The 16,496-nt window shown below is 46.3% G+C and overlaps 1 protein-coding gene across 1 annotated transcript in view; it reads left to right on the top strand.

The window, feature by feature from the left end:
• PLCH2 (phospholipase C eta 2) overlaps positions 1–16,496 on the top strand; it is a 770,253-nt gene that overhangs the window by 527,888 nt on the left and 225,869 nt on the right. The window contains exon 3 of the mRNA XM_069741627.1: positions 2,901–3,047. Coding sequence (XP_069597728.1) covers positions 2,901–3,047 — 147 coding nt within the window. The remainder of the gene's footprint in view (positions 1–2,900; positions 3,048–16,496) is intronic.

The raw sequence follows: 16,496 nt of genomic DNA, 5'->3' as shown, positions 1-16,496 counted from the left end.
TTGCATTCATCAGTTCTGCTAGGTAATTGCACACAGTTTTTGAAGGAACTTAGCGGGAAGGATGTTCCAAACATCTGGGAGAACTAGCCACAGAACTTCTGTGGACGTCTCTTGTGCGAATCCTTCTGTCTCTTCTTGGGAACTTGACATGTCAACTCGACGATGGGGAACTCGACATGTCAACTCGATGATGGGGAACTCGACATGTCAACTCGACGAAGGGGAACTCGACATGTCAACTCGACGATGGGGAACTCGACATGTCAACTCCACGATGGGGAACTCGACATGTCAACTCCACGATGGGGAACTCGACATGTCAACTCGACGATGGGGAACTCGACATGTCAACTCCACGATGGGGAACTCGACATGTCAACTCCACGATGGGGAACTCGACGATGGTGGACTTCATGTGAGCTCGACATACACTCGATGATGAGATCAGGGCTCCTTGGGGCCGCAACATCGCTTTCAGGACTAATTATTCATCTTTACACTTGAGAAAATTCTTAAAGGAGTTGTCCACTACTAGGACAACCCCTTCTCATTCCCCAAACTTGGCCCCAATAAAATTAAAAAAAGCTTATACTCGCCTCCCTTGCCGGCGCCGTTACCACGGTATCCGCACTCGCGGTTCCGGGGCTCTCATTCAGTTGTATGACACATGATCCCGGCACCCAATCTGCGCTGGTGTCACCGTCCCCACCTTCAGACAAATCGAACAGGAAGAGGAAGTCCAGGCTGCAGATAATCTGAATTCCTCTTCATGTTCAATTCCAAAGAAGGCAGAGACTGTGACGCAAGCACTGATTGGGGCATCAGCCACCATGTATCATTTAGCCACATGAGATCCCCGGGACCGCAAGTGCTGACACCACAGGAACCTCGATGGCACGGGAGGTGAGTATAAGCTTTATTATTTTATCGGTGCCAAGACTGGGGTATGAGAAGGGGTTGTCCTAGTAGTGGACAACTCCTTTATTTACATTGACTGGATGTTTGGGTTCATTGTTCTGTTGAAGTGACATCCACAGAAGATCTGTGGTTAGTTCTCTAAGATGTTTGGGGCAACCGCCTGTCCAGTTCCTTCACACCCTGTGTCTGTGTATCTAGAAGAACTGATGCTTTTATGCTGAAGGTAAAAGGCGGTCAACAAATATTGATGTTATTTATATATTTTGTTCAGTCACTTTTGCATTTTGTTAATTTATAAAAATAAAGAATTAACACGTGTATTTTTTCAGACATTCTTAGTGTGTAGAATATAAACTTTTGCACAGTGCTGCATGTGTATGTATACATTTATAATATATATTTTTTTTATGTATATAAACACACATATGCCAGTGTTTGCTCCTTTCTGTAACTCGTTGTCGAGCTGAACGCTCGCGGCACAGATGGATTCACCCACCATTGAGAGAAGCTATCATTTCTAATGAATTTAAAACTTTGCAACATAATAAATTATCCTCCTTGATCTGGTTGGGGTGAAATACATTTATAATTCGGTGCTTCCCTACTGAGTCCATGAAGACAAGCTGCTGTTTAGAGGAGTTAAGAGCATACCCCCCACTCCATCTCCCAAGCCCCCAAACTCCGATTTAGAGAATCACTGCATTGGCTTCGGTACATGAAGTTTTCAGCCAAGAGCTGAAATCTGTGATTCTTCTGCAACCTACTGAGGCTCTGGCACATCAAGCGCTATTGTTTTCATACATCAGTACGCATCGAGGAGATTAAAGCAGTCATGTGAAACTGGCATAAATTTACATCTTCTTAAGGATTTTATTTTTACTTATTTTCCTAGTTTGTATATCAATATGAAAGACAATGTTGCTGTGTATGTTTTTTAATATTTTTAAATAGACTGGTATTACCTAATATGATGGATTGTTGAATTTATTGGTAGATCTTCATATATTTCATATTTGTGTGTTGTGGGTACATGAGCCCTAAGATTGTCAGGATATGGTATATGTATCTACAGTTGTCAGGTACACCCTACTGGAAGTGTTTTCAGAATTATCTTTGTATATTGAGTGCATCAGGAATTGCTACATGTGTTCTCTCCATGGTATATTCCTAAATTAGGACCAGTTGGGTGTACTGGACTGGAGTTGACACAATCTTAGAATCTTAGGCTCTTAGAATCTTAGGCTCTTAGAATCTTAGGTTCTTAGAATCTTAAGCTCTTAGAATCTTAGGCTCTTAGAATCTTAGGCTCTTAGAATCTTAGGCTCTTAGAATCTTAGGCCCTTATGCTCTTAGGCCCTTGGGCTTTTAGACTCTTTAGACTCAGAAAGGGCCTCCTGGGGCATCGTGTTCAACCACCTCCTCAATGCAGGATTCATTAACCTATCTTAGACAAATGTCTGTCCAGCCTCTGAGGACTTCCATTGAACTAGAACTCACCACTTTTCATGGCAGCCCAATCCACTCATTGATCACCCTCTTTGATCTCTATGGTAGGCTGGTTCATGTATTGTGGCTTAACATTAACTTTAAAGGGAATCTGTCAACACAAAATGACTATTCAAACCATGCACAGGCTCTCTGTGCGCCTCCCAACCTACTGCATCCTTCTACTCCCTCCTTCCATGATTGACAGTTTGTTTTTTACAGGAGCTAGAGAAGGACCGAGAGAGATTGAAAATAAAGTAGTTGGAAAGTTGCACTGAGATGTTTGGCCACACCAAGGGTGCACCAAGTGTCTGTGCTTGGTTTGAACAGTCATTTTGTGCTGACAGACTGCCTTTTAAAAATCTAGGGTATGGTTCCCTGACTTTGTGAAGAGGAGCTTCAGAAATCCATTGATTTACTTTTCGTACTAGTCATTCTGCATCACATTGTATCTTCACATCTTGTAATATGATGTTTTTTTTTGTTTTTCCTTGCAGTGGAAAGATGTATGAGTTCTATGCAAGCCGGTACGCAAATGATCAAACTGCGCGGTAGCTCCAAAGGTTTAGTTCGTTTCTACTACTTGGATGAACATAAATCTTGTATACGGTGGAGACCTTCAAGGAAGAGTGAAAAAGCCAAGAGTAAGACTACATTCATATGTTCTTGTAGTGTAAATGGCTGAACTTTGAAATATCAGGCATAAGATGAGAGAGGATTCCAGATGCAAATTTAACCGGTCAGCCCAAAACTTCACCGCAAATGTTGTAGCATCAGCCAATAAGAAAAATTGGAATAATGTGCATGATGCTGAAGTAAGGCTACATGAACGGAGACTTTTTGGAGCAAAAACTCTCCGAATCTCTAAACTCCTCAAAAACGTTGGGTTTCTGCTCCAAAAAACACAGCAAAAAGATTCTGTGTCAACATAGCTTAAGTAGACTGTGAGTTTTTCTGTAATCTTCACTGTTTTAACTGGGTGACAATATTATTTCCGATTTCCAAAAGCCCCAACAATCATCTGATATTGCCAGATAAATTTTAGGCTAACTACACCGGAGCAATACTACAAGGAGATCTAATGTTAGTGGCTATTTGTATGATCCAGAGCTACAATATTGATCGCCACCAATTTATCGATAACCTCTGCTGAGAATCTGCCTTCATAGTTGTAGCCCTAGATGACCCCTTTAATATTCTATATTCGTCTAATACTTTTCTATGACCCCCCAGCTAACTATTAAACGAAAATTCAATCATTTGCATGAGTTTTGCATATATTAATATATTTTAATAATATGGGTTTACTTAAATTTTGGTTGTTTCTTATTCTTTCTCAAAACATCTAAAAAATTCTGAAAAAAATTGCCTAAATTATATGGATACCTTTTGTGCTATATATTTTGTATTATCTCTTATAAGGAGTGAATGTATTTTTGGCTACAAAACTTTAAATGGGCAAGTTTTTTGCAGATATTTTTCATACTACACCCAATTATTACCCATTAACTGGCTACATTTCTTTTTTTTTTTTTAAGGGGAGCATTGGCGTCCTTACTTTAATAAATTCTCACATCTGTTCCATCGAGACAGCTCGGCATTGCTGCTCTCTGTCCAGGCAATTATATTGTGTAGGTTAATGATGGCGGACAACAAATCCCAGGAGAGAACATCATGTGCAGGTAGTGCCGATAAGGCAAACCATGTCATAGCGCCATTTAGCCCCAAAAATTGCATAAGCTCCATAGACATGGCCGTGACCATTCCAACCACGCCCATTGTCCGAGCAATTTTTACCCTAGGAAAAATACTACGCAAAACTTGCAATTGATCGAAACTTTCTGCGAATGGCTCATAAATATTGCATTCATTATTAAAAAGGTCTCTTAGGCTTGATGAGGCTGGAGGACTTGTTTTCAAAATCTATTTCAGAATGGCTACATGATCCTGATTATTAATTTGAGCGGTTTAGGAGTCCAGCTGGACTTGGACTCCAAAAATGCTCATTTTTATTAAGCTTTTAAAAAATGCATTACACAGCCATGCCGATTATGCATTGTCAGAGTAAGTACACCCGCCTCATCGGGTCCAGGACTTCTATTCAATAATGGATGCATCGTTGCAGGATGGTTGCTATTGATTGCAGCTGTTCATACTGGGAAATCTGGTGACAGATCCCCCTTCGAGTTGATTTTTAGTGACGCCAATGCCGTCTCAAAAAAAAAAAAGCGGTTACAAATGAGGTGGTGAAGATATAAAGAAGCCCGTCACATCCAGAACTTCATAAATAGGTTGACGTAATGCACTTTGCTTGTGCCCTGACCTTGTCCCCCTGGACACCGCGTCTTCTCCGTTTATCAGTGTCAGTTTTGGCACTTGTCGTAATGGAGAGGAGCGGCGCCCCGTTAGATTGCTGCTCGCTGACAAGATGCAGTCATTACATTACGGTGGACATGTGTTCTTCCTCCCCAATGGCTTCCTCCCAGGGGCTCATGTTCTCTTTGAGTGTAATGCATCTCCTGGTACTCTCTTTTTATTCTGGCATTGTCACAGACCTGCTGCTGCGCTGTGTACAACTAGATTGTCTTTGTCTGCTCGCTTTGACAGCCATGTACACAGGAGAATGAAGACTTGCAGAACACAGGAGCGTCTGTGTGCTGAGGAGGAGCAGACGGACTGTTTAAAGGAACCTTGCTCCTAGGACTCTGTTCACATCTGCCATGTGGCGTCCTTTTAGAACAGATGTCCTGACACTGCTGAATGCATTGTGTAGAGGGCACGGTGGCTTATGAGAGGGCACATCGCTTTCTGCCAGGGTGTTAATGGTTTTCACAGGGAATATCGCCTTGCACACAGCTCTGCTTTCCCTTTAAATTTGACTGAGTCTCTGATACAGATGTGAACAGAGACCTAATGCACCCATACACAGTAGGCTGTCATACAAACCTGCTAATACTGTGTATAGGGGACTCTCAAAATGATGTTGAGGGAAATACAGATAATGCATGTCCGATTTTTGGACTGCAGTTCATTTGTTCTTAGTGAGATTAGGCGTGGCGTATTGTCCCTTCATCCTGGTGTATTGTCCTCCTTGTCCTGGTGTATTGTATTGTGTACCCCCCTGTCCTGGTGTTTTGTGTTCCCCCATCCTGGTGTATTGTGTCCCCTCATCCTGGTGTATTGTGCCCCCCCGTCCTGGTATATTTTGTCCCCCCCTGTCCCGGTATATTGTTTCCTCGTCCTGGTGTCAGGCCGCAAGTCTCTTACTGACGTAGTCTATTAAAGCCCGTTGAGCATCCCATGCACCAACCGGCCCCCTTCCAACCTGTAATCCTAGTCTCAGCCGACCACGGTACCGTAGGTGATAGTTGGAAGTGATAGCCCTGCTCACTTGCATTATCCCTCCTGTGTCGCAGGTGTGCCTCTCCTGTCGCAGTCGCCGCATGGCTCTTCTCGGCTTGACCGTCGGCAAAAGTCACTCAGGCTCAGGGCAGAGCGGACTGGGCCTCAACTCTTGACAGGCATAGCTCGACCTTGAAGGCTTGACCAGCACAGGGCGCTGATTACGGCTCTAACCAGCATAAGCCGCACTCGGGGATATCTTCCGGGGATCCGAACCTTGCCAGGTGGTGACCAACATCCAGGTAGCACAGACTCCCTGCTGAGGCCTGTCACGTTGGTCTCAGTGGAGTCTCTGGAACACATCTGCCCCGCTCTTTTTCCTGGCGCCAAATCCACCTGTGGTTTGGCGCACTGGGCTATTGTGGCACCACAGGAGTCCAGTTGCCACAGTGGCATTGCCTTTATCAGGGGAGGTGATGCAATGCCTGGAAGCAAGAGGGATCCCCTTAGCAGGTAATACAGTCAACAAGCAACACCTTTCCTGACTCCAGACCAGAAGGGGGAGCTCTAACCTGGTTTTCAAGGGAACTTCCCTATAAGTTCTGGTCTGGAGGTGGGGTTAGTTAGTGTTAGTCAGAGAGCAGACAGTGAAAGAAGAAGAGGCAAGGAGTGAGAGGAGAACCTGTGGGATAGGAACTGCGACTGACCTCACCCCAGGACTGAGCGCCAAAGACCGGACACCGGAGTCTGTGTTTGTATGGGGACTGCAGGCCCAGCAACTGAATCCAGAGGGCTGGAGATTGCAAGTCTCCTGGCTCATCACAACATCTGAAGGTACAGCAGCAAATGAGAGCCCGAAGCCACCACGAAGGAGTGACACCTGTAATAGGCTCAAGCTGCCTGCCATACAGGCAAGGACTAAAGAATAAGAAGGAACAGAGGGCTGAGCACAGCTTTAGGCAGCAAGGACCTCAAAATACAGCGCAATAGGGAGGTCTACTCTGAATTCACCTGGTTAGCTGGATCCCAAATTGCTTCCAGGCTGTCCAGATCTCCATTACCATCTGTAATCAGTGCCATGGACTGCACCAAAACTGTGAGTAAAAGTGTGGAAACCGCACCCTGCTGTGTCTTCAGAGTAATTTACTGCACCATCCACTCTGCACCACAATCATTACTACTATCTTTCACATCATAAGTGCCCTGGGACTTGGTTCTACCTATAGAGAGCTGTACGAACTCTGCTGCATCACCATCAGCCCCAGCGGTCTCTTTAAGAAGCGTTGGCTATCCCTTGCCCAATACCACAGGTGGCATCACCAACTACCCCTATAAACTTTATTTTCCCCTTTATTTCACTATTATTGGACACCCAGAGCATGGGACCGGGTCACTGCTACCGTGACACATCCCCCTTAAGAACTGTCCGACCTGGCCCGAGTACCCTACAGCCCTGGATGGTGCTCCACTTTTATATTTGGGAAGTTCTTATAGAGAATCACACCTGATCTGGTCCAGCACAAAATGTTCCTCCCTCTGCAAATCTTCCTGCACACTTTGGTTTTGCTTGATTTTGGCTGGCCAGCAAACGGCAGTCTTTCCTCATTAATAGCACACGTTGCACCAATTTTACAGAGTGGTCATGTTGTCTGGCTACAATCCTCCCCCCAGAGGCGTAGCTAGAGCTTTTGCCGCCCGGGGCTGTTCCCGAGTTTGGCGCCCCCCCCCCCCCCCTCCCCCGGCTCAATACACACAAAGGTTACCAAAAATGGTTTTCCTGTTTTGTAGAACTTAAACTGGGCCTAATGGTGTCACCCCCACATGCCAAACCTGTGACTTAATACCACCACACCGTGACCAGACCACATAGTCCCCCAGTGTGTCCAGCATTCTGCCCCATGGTCTTCAGTATTGCCCCAGTGTGTCCAGCAATCTGCCCCATGGTCTCCAGTATTGCCCCGGTGTGTCCAGCAATCTGCCCCATGGTCTCCAGTATTGCCCCAGTGTGTCCAGCAATCTGCCCCATGGTCTCCAGTATTGCCCCAGTGTGTCCAGCAATCTGCCCCATGGTCTCCAGTATTGCCCCAGTGTGTCCAGCAATCTGCCCCATGGTCTCCAGTATTGCCCCAGTGTGTCCAGCAATCTGCCCCATGGTCTCCAGTATTGCCCCAGTGTGTCCAGCAATCTGCCCCATGGTCTCCAGTATTGCCCCAGTGTGTCCAGCAATCTGCCCCATGATCTCCAGTATTGCCCCAGTGTGTCCAGCAATCTGCCCCATGGTCTCCAGTATTGCCCCGGTGTGTCCAGCAATCTGCCCAATGGTCTCCAGCATTGCCCCCAGAGTCAGACATAAAGAAAAAAAAAAAGTAAAATCCTCACCTCTCCCGTTCCTAGCGCAGGTCCGGTGCAGTCAGCGTCTCTCCGGCTCTGCGACGCTCAGGACAGAGAGGCAGAGCGGCGCGCACAGTAGTGACGTCATCGCGCCCTCTGCTCTGAGACGTCGCAGAGTCAGAGGACGCTGTAGCTGCCGGCGCCGCAGGAACCAGGAGAGGTGAGTATAGAGCGGGGGGCGGGGGCCCAGGGGCGGGGGGAGCCTGGTCGTGGCGGCGGACGGCGCCGCCCGAAGATTTAAAGGGTTGTCTTTTTTTTTTTTTTTTCCTTTCTCCTGCAGCGCCGGCCGCCCCCCGCATTGTGCCGCCCGGGGCGGACCGCCCCCCCCCCGCACCCCCCTTCCTACGCCACTGCCTCCCCCCTCATCCTGGTGTTATTCCCCTCCCCTTCCTGGTGGTATTGTCCCTCCCCTCCCCTTCCTGGTGGTATCGTCCCCCCCACTCTTGTCCTGGTGGTAGTGTCTTGCATCCTGGTCTACTGTCCCCCATCTCGGGCTCCTTTTGTTCTTCTCCACCACAAAATGAACCGATTGTACTCCCCTCTCACGCCGCTTGACGTCCTCTTCTCCAGCCAGCAGCTGACCTCTGTGTTCCTGTACCGGGGCAGCGCATTACGTCCATGCCATGCTCCACGTCGTGTCAGTGGGAAGCCCACATCTGCTGCTAGCCTCTGATTGGCTGGTGGTGTGTGTTGCATCACAGTGAGCCGGCAAATCGCAGTCGCACCCTCTGTGACCGCGATCATTACGCCCCGGCTGACAGCGGCGGAACTCCTATGTATGGAGAACTTGGGCTAGATGGCTGCCGGCCAAATCGTCAGTATCTTGTCTAAGGGCCCTTAATGTGTAGCGACAGGTCACTAGGTATAAGATTTACAGCAATTTAGTATTTTATATTTGGAGATTCAGTGGATAATAGACTTTTTACGGATCCGCTAATCATAAGTGAACTGTCACCACTGCACGTACACTGTTCTGTGGTGCTTAATTATCCAATTACTGACCGTTTAATGTAGGCCAGCAATCATTCCCCACCGGCTGTTTGTATTTTTTGAATAATAATGTGACCGTAAGGGACTCAATACTGGTACCTGTTGTCTGAGGTTACAGAAGCCCTTCGCGCAGCACGCAGACATATTATACATCTATGTGCTCGGAATCTGTAATATGATATTTAACTTTTCTTTCCATAATTAAGAACAATACACAAAGTTAGTGGAGGATAAAAAATGTAGACGTAAGATATATAGATTGTATAAGGTAGGGAGGGATAAGGGAGCTATATCTGTCCCTCGTCTCTCTAATATGTCTCTCCCTACCTTTCACAGGGGCTAGCGCCCTAATAGTAATAAATTAAGAGGCGACTTTACTCCTCCTCGTCTGACCCTGCTATACTTCCTTATTGACCCTATAGATTAGCAGTCTAAGTTGGCAACAAGCAGAATTAAAGGTAGGAGATAAATATAAAATAGTGCAACAATTGCCTCACATGTGCACAGTTGTTTGCAGCCAATAATGTAGCCACGTACATACGAGCAGTAGGGAAAATACGGTAAATGTTCTACACTGCAGATTTTGCAAGTTTTCCCACCTACAAAGAATGGAGAAGTCTGTAATTTTTATCGTAGGTACACATCACCTGTGAGAGACAGAATCTAAAAATAAAAAACAGAAAATCACATTGTATGATTTTTAAAGATTTAATTTGCACTTTATTGCATGAAATAAGTATTTGATCACCTGCCACCAGCAAGAATTTTGGCTCTCACAGACCTGTTAGTTTTTCATTGAGAAGCCCTCCTACTCTGCATTCATTACCTGTATTACTTGCACCTGTTTGGTTGTGTCGACAGGTGTCTTTTATACAGGTAACCAGTTCAATCAATCATACGCCAACCTCTCCACCATGGCCAAGACCAAAGAGCTGTCTAAGGACATTAGGGACAAATATGTAGATTTGTTTAAGGCTGTGATGAGCTACAGGACAATAGGCAAGCAGCTTGGTGAGAAGGCATCAAGTGTTGGCACAATTATTAGAAAATGGAAGAAACAAAAGATGACTGTCAATCTTACTTGGTCTGTGGCTCCATACAAGATCTCTCTCCATGAGGTAAGGATGATTACGACAAAGTCCAGGAATCAGCCGAGAACTACATGGAGGACCTGGTCAATGACCTGAAGAGGGCTGGGACCGCAGTCTCAAACAGATGGTGGCCCGATTCTAACGCATCGGGTATTCTAGAATCTGTATGTAGTTTATTTCTGAAGATTTAAGAATAATGCAATGAATACACAGGATTCTGCCGGCCGGGCGCGACCAATCAGAGAAGTGTGTTTCAAATCCAGCGCCAATTCGCGGCCGGAATGCGCCTGTCACTGATTAATTGGTCGTGCCCGGCTGGGTGCGTTCAATCAATAAAGCCAAGGCCGGCTCCAGGTTTTTGAGGGCCCCGGGCGAAAGAGTCTCAGTGGGCCCCCCCCCTTTAACATACCACGATTCATGATGCACAGATACAGCAGAGAAATATAGCACAACCTAAGTAGCATATAACACAGCCCACATAGTATATAACACAGCCCGCATAGCACATAACACAGCCACGTAGTATATTGCACAGCCCACATAGTATACAGTGGGGCAAAAAAGTATTTAGTCAGTCAGCAATAGTGCAAGTTCCACCACTTAAAAAGATGAGAGGCGTCTGTAATTTACATCATAGGTAGACCTCAACTATGGGAGACAAACTGAGAAAAAAAAATCCAGAAAATCACATTGTCTGTTTTTTTTATCATTTTTTTTGCATATTATGGTGGAAAATAAGTATTTGGTCAGAAACAAACAATCAAGATTTCTGGCTCTCACAGACCTGTAACTTCTTCTTTAAGAGTCTCCTCTTTCCTCCACTCATTACCTGTAGTAATGGCACCTGTTTAAACTTGTTATCAGTATAAAAAGACACCTGTGCACACCCTCAAACAGTCTGACTCCAAACTCCACTATGGTGAAGACCAAAGAGCTGTCAAAGGACACCAGAAACAAAATTGTAGCCCTGCACCAGGCTGGGAAGACTGAATCTGCAATAGCCAACCAGCTTGGAGTGAAGAAATCAACAGTGGGAGCAATAATTAGAAAATGGAAGAAATATAAGACCACTGATAATCTCCCTCGATCTGGGGCTCCACGCAAAATCCCACCCCGTGGGGTCAGAATGATCACAAGAACGGTGAGCAAAAATCCCAGAACCACGCGGGGGGACCTAGTGAATGAACTGGAGAGAGCTGAGACCAATGTAACAAGGCCTACCATAAGTAACACACTACGCCACCATGGACTCAGATCCTGCAGTGCCAGACGTGTCCCACTGCTTAAACCAGTACATGTCCGGGACCGTCTGAAGTTTGCTAGAGAGCATTTGGATGATCCAGAGGAGTTTTGGGAGAATGTCCTATGGTCTGATGAAACCAAACTGGAACTGTTTGGTAGAAACACAACTTGTCGTGTTTGGCGGAAAAAGAATACTGAGTTGCATCCATCAAACACCATACCTACTGTAAAGCATGGTGGTGGAAACATCATGCTTTGGGGTTATTTCTCTGCAAAGGGGCCAGGACGACTGATCCGGGTACATGAAAGAATGAATGGGGCCATGTATCGTGAGATTTTGAGTGCAAACCTCCTTCCATCAGCAAGGGCATTGAAGATGAAACGTGGCTGGGTCTTTCAACATGACAATGATCCAAAGCACACCGCCAGGGCAACGAAGGAGTGGCTTCGTAAGAAGCATTTCAAGGTTCTGGAGTGGCCTAGCCAGTCTCCAGATCTCAACCCTATAGAAAACCTTTGGAGGGAGTTGAAAGTCTGTGTTGCCAAGCGAAAAGCCAAAAACATCACTGCTCTAGAGGAGATCTGCATGGAGGAATGGGCCAACATACCAACAACAGTGTGTGGCAACCTTGTGAAGACTTACAGAAAACGTTTGACCTCTGTCATTGGCAACAAAGGATATATTACAAAGTATTGAGATGAAATTTTGTTTCTGACCAAATACTTATTTTCCACCATAATATGCAAATAAAATGTTAAAAAAACAGACAATGTGATTTTCTGGATTTTTTTTTCTCAGTTTGTCTCCCATAGTTGAGATCTACCTATGATGTAAATTACAGACGCCTCTCATCTTTTTAAGTGGTGGAACTTGCACTATTGCTGACTGACTAAATACTTTTTTGCCCCACTGTATAACACAGCCCACATAGTATATAACACAGCCCACGGAGTATATAGCACAGCCCACGCAGTATATAACACAGCAACACAGCCCACGCAGTATATAACACGGCCCATGCAGTATATAACACGGCCCATACAGTATATAACATGGCCCACGCAGTATATAGCACAGCCCACGCAGTATATAGCAAATCCATGCAGTATATAGCACAGCCCATGCAGTATATAACACAGCCCACATAGTATATAGCACAGCACATGTAGTATATTGCACAGCCACGTAGTATATTTCACAGCCACGTAGTATATTGCACAGCCACGTAGTATATTGCATAGTCACGTAGTATATTGCACAGTCACGTAGTATATAGCACAGCCCATGCAGTATATAGCACAGGCCATGCAGTATATAGCAAAGCCACACAGTATATAGCACAGTCCACGTAGTATATAACACAGCCCACACAGTATATAACACAGCCCACACAGTATATAACACAGCCCACGCAGTATATAGCACAGCCCACGTAGTATATAGCACAGCCCACATTGCATATAGCACAGCCCATGTAGTATAGTGCACAGCCAGATAGTATATAACACAGCCCACATAGTATATAACACAGCCCACGCAATATATAACACAACCCATGCAGTACATAGCAAAGCCACGCATTATATAGTACAGCCCACACAGTATATAGCAAATCCACACAGTATATAGCATAGTCCATGCAGTATATAACACAGCCCACATAGTATATTGCACAGCCATGTAGTATATAGCACAGCCCACGCAGTATATAGCAAAGCCACGTAGTATATAGTACAGCCCACTTAGTATATAGCACAGCCCACGTAGTATATTGCACAGCCACATAGTATATAGCACAGCCCACGCAGTATATAGCACAGCCCACGCAGTATATAGCACAGCCCACGCAGTATATAGCACAGCCCACGCAGTATATAGCACAGCCCACACAGTATATAACACTGCCCATGTAGTATATAACACAGCCACGTAGTATATAGCAGTGTGGGCACCATATCCCTGTTAAAAAAAAGTAAAATAAAAAGGTTATATACTCCCCTTCCGGCGGCCCCCGGATCCAGCCCAGGCCTTTAGTGATGCTCCTGCCAGGTCCGTTCCCAGTGATGCTTTGCGGCAATATCTCGTGATAATGTAGTGGTCTCGGGAGACCGCTACATCATCTGGGGTTATTACCGCAAAGCATTACTGGGACCGGAGCATTGCAAGCAGCGGGAAAAGCTGCCGGGGACGCCGGAAGGTGAGAATATCACGATTTTTAAAAAAAATTATTTTTAACATTATATGTTTTTACTATTGATGCTGCATAAGCAGCATCAATAGTAAAAAGTTGGCCACACTTGTCAAAAGCGTTGACGGACCCGGAAATGCTGCAGGCAGCGTTTCCGGGTCCATCGCAGAATGACGGCACATCGCTACCGTTTAATGCAGTCCATTTAACGGACTGCTAAAACGCTATGTGGGCACTGACTGGAGGGGAGTAGGGAGGGGCCAATTCGCAGCCGGACTGTGCCTGTGGCTGATTGGCCGCGGCTGGCTGGGCGCAACCAATCAGCGACGCGGGATTTCCGCAACAAACAAACGGACAAATAGACGGAAGTGGACCTTAGATGATTACAGGGCCGGATTGGCCATGTGGCAATTGTGGCAAATGCCAGAAGGGCCTGTCTGGTCATGGGGTGCCTTGTCTGCTACATTGTTAACAGAATCGGTGTTCTCCAAATACCCATATTGTTAAGAGTTGTGATGGAGCACAAAGTTGCTGACTCTTTCACTTACCCCTGAAGGCCACGGGTATCATTAGAAATATTGGTTTTGTAGTAAATCTTCCTTTCCTCCATTCAGGGTTTCCTCCCTCCCTTACTGACATCTCGGACAGCCCTTAGCCGATTCCCCTGAAATGACGGGTCCCAGTGCTGACGACACAGACTATTTTAGTGACAGCTCGAAACTGTTCTTCACCGTGGCTACACTATCCCAGGCCACTCTTTCTTCTGGTGACCTTCTTCAAGCCTTGCGAGGTGATCTCTTCATACCATTGCACATCCATGGGTCTCAAGAAAGCCTACCAAGCGACCCGCCAAGCACTATGTTTTTTTAACAGGCTCTTTGGTAATCAGTCCAACACCTCAGCCAGTCCAAATGCCTCCAATGGACAAGACCTTTCCTGGATACCAGATAGGCTAATCTTAGGTTTTACAGGTACCAAGCTGGACCATCCACAGCCAGCTTCTTGGTGCCCAAATCATTTCTTTTCATATCTCTTTTTTGCCCCTTCTACAAACATTGTGGCATGAAATTTTAAGTCAAAATGCACAACGTCAAGTCTTGGTTCTTCCTTAGTCTAAACAACCGCAGGCACCTCTTCCTATAGCTGAGCACCAGGACATCATCAATCCCTCTGTCAGGTCATGTTGGTGGTGCTTCATATACTTATACATATATACATAATCTACCATGATACCAGTGACAAATGGGCACAATGATGACAGTGTGACACAAGAAGGTTTCTTTAACCAGTAAACAGCATCTTAATGGGTAATTCAGCTATGCATGCTTCATATCTGGAGGGTTAGCAGTGCCCATGACGTCAGGTCTGCAGCCAACTGCAAGCCTGTGGGCACAAATGTGGCACCACAGGAGTTCGATTGCCACAGTGGCATTACTTCTCTCACAGGGGGTGATGCCATGCTGGGAGGCAAGTAGGGATCCCCTTAGCAGGTAACACTGGCATGCAACACTTTCTTGACTCCAGACCAGAAGCCGGTTTCAAGGTAGCTTCCCTATAAGTTGTGGCCTGGAGGTGGGGATAGTTAGTCAGTCTGAGGGAGACAGCGAAGGAGGAAGTGAATGAGGAGAGAGACTGGGAGTGGAGCTATGACTTAGCTCACCTAAGGACTGAGCGCAAAAGACCGGACACCGGAGTCCGTGGTTGTTTGGGGACTGCAGGCCCAGCAACTGAATATGGAGGGCAGGAGATTGCAGGTCTCCTGGCCACAACTGACACCCGAAGGCACAGCCGCAGACTAGAGCCCGAAGTCACCATGAGGGAGTGACACCTGGAAAAGGCTGGAGCTGCCTGCCATAGGGGTAGCATTCCACTTAAAGGACAGACTGAGAGAGGGAATTGAAGAGACCTTAAGGCATCAAGAACCTAGAGAACAGTGCAGTAGAGAGGCCTCCACCCCACCTAGCTAGGGGGATTCTGAATTGCTTCCAGGCTGCCCAGATCTCCATTACCAGCTGTGACTTGTGCCCCGGACTGCACCTGCAATTAAAGGTAAAGAAACTACAATCCTTGTGTCCTCCAATCATTCCTGCACCCCGACGTCCACAACCCCTCATAGACCGTTCTGGTAGCCTTGGGGCCCCCAATCCACCTGTGAGGAGCAAAACCATCCAAGGCTGCATCACCATCGGCCCCAGCAGTGTCCTTAAGCAGCTTCGGCCATTTATAGCTGAACACAACAGGTGGCGTCACGAACAGTCCCCTATAAACTTTAATCCCCTTTCATCACTCTCATTCTTATTGGACGCCCAGGGCCATGGACGGGATCACCGCTGCCATGACTGCCCCATTAAGAACTGGGCCGACCCGGTACTGAGTACCCCATTTGGGGTGCTCCAAAAGCGCCAAGTATTGTATACCAATCCTATTCGTAAGAGCAGGACAGGTCCACCATACCTTCACCTCACGCACTCCATCTGGCAAACGTCTATAGATGTGATTACACTGACGGCACTCACCTTCTGAAGTCAGCGGAGGTACGTTAGCCCTTTAAAGGAAAACATTTAGTCCTTTTACATTGGGTGGTGGGGGGAGTTATACCATTTATCACCTACAAGGGGATAAATCATAATCCAACAAATCTTGACCTTTCATGACTTGTTGTCCAAACCTTCTCGTTCTCAACTTACGGGGTCTGTTCACTGGGACCCGCACCACACAATGGGCACTTGTATCCCCTTTAGAATGGAGGAGCAGTGCACATACTCAAATGCCACTCCATTCATTCCCCAATGGGCTGCTGAGTGTTGCGCTCCACTTTTTTTGGCAGTCCCATAGAGAATGAATGGAG

This window comes from Ranitomeya imitator, chromosome 10 (genome assembly GCF_032444005.1).
Source record: "Ranitomeya imitator isolate aRanImi1 chromosome 10, aRanImi1.pri, whole genome shotgun sequence".
NCBI classification, from domain to species: domain Eukaryota; kingdom Metazoa; phylum Chordata; class Amphibia; order Anura; family Dendrobatidae; genus Ranitomeya; species Ranitomeya imitator.
The sequence above is the reverse complement of the archived record's forward strand: the minus strand, read 5'-3'. Positions and strand labels throughout refer to the sequence as shown.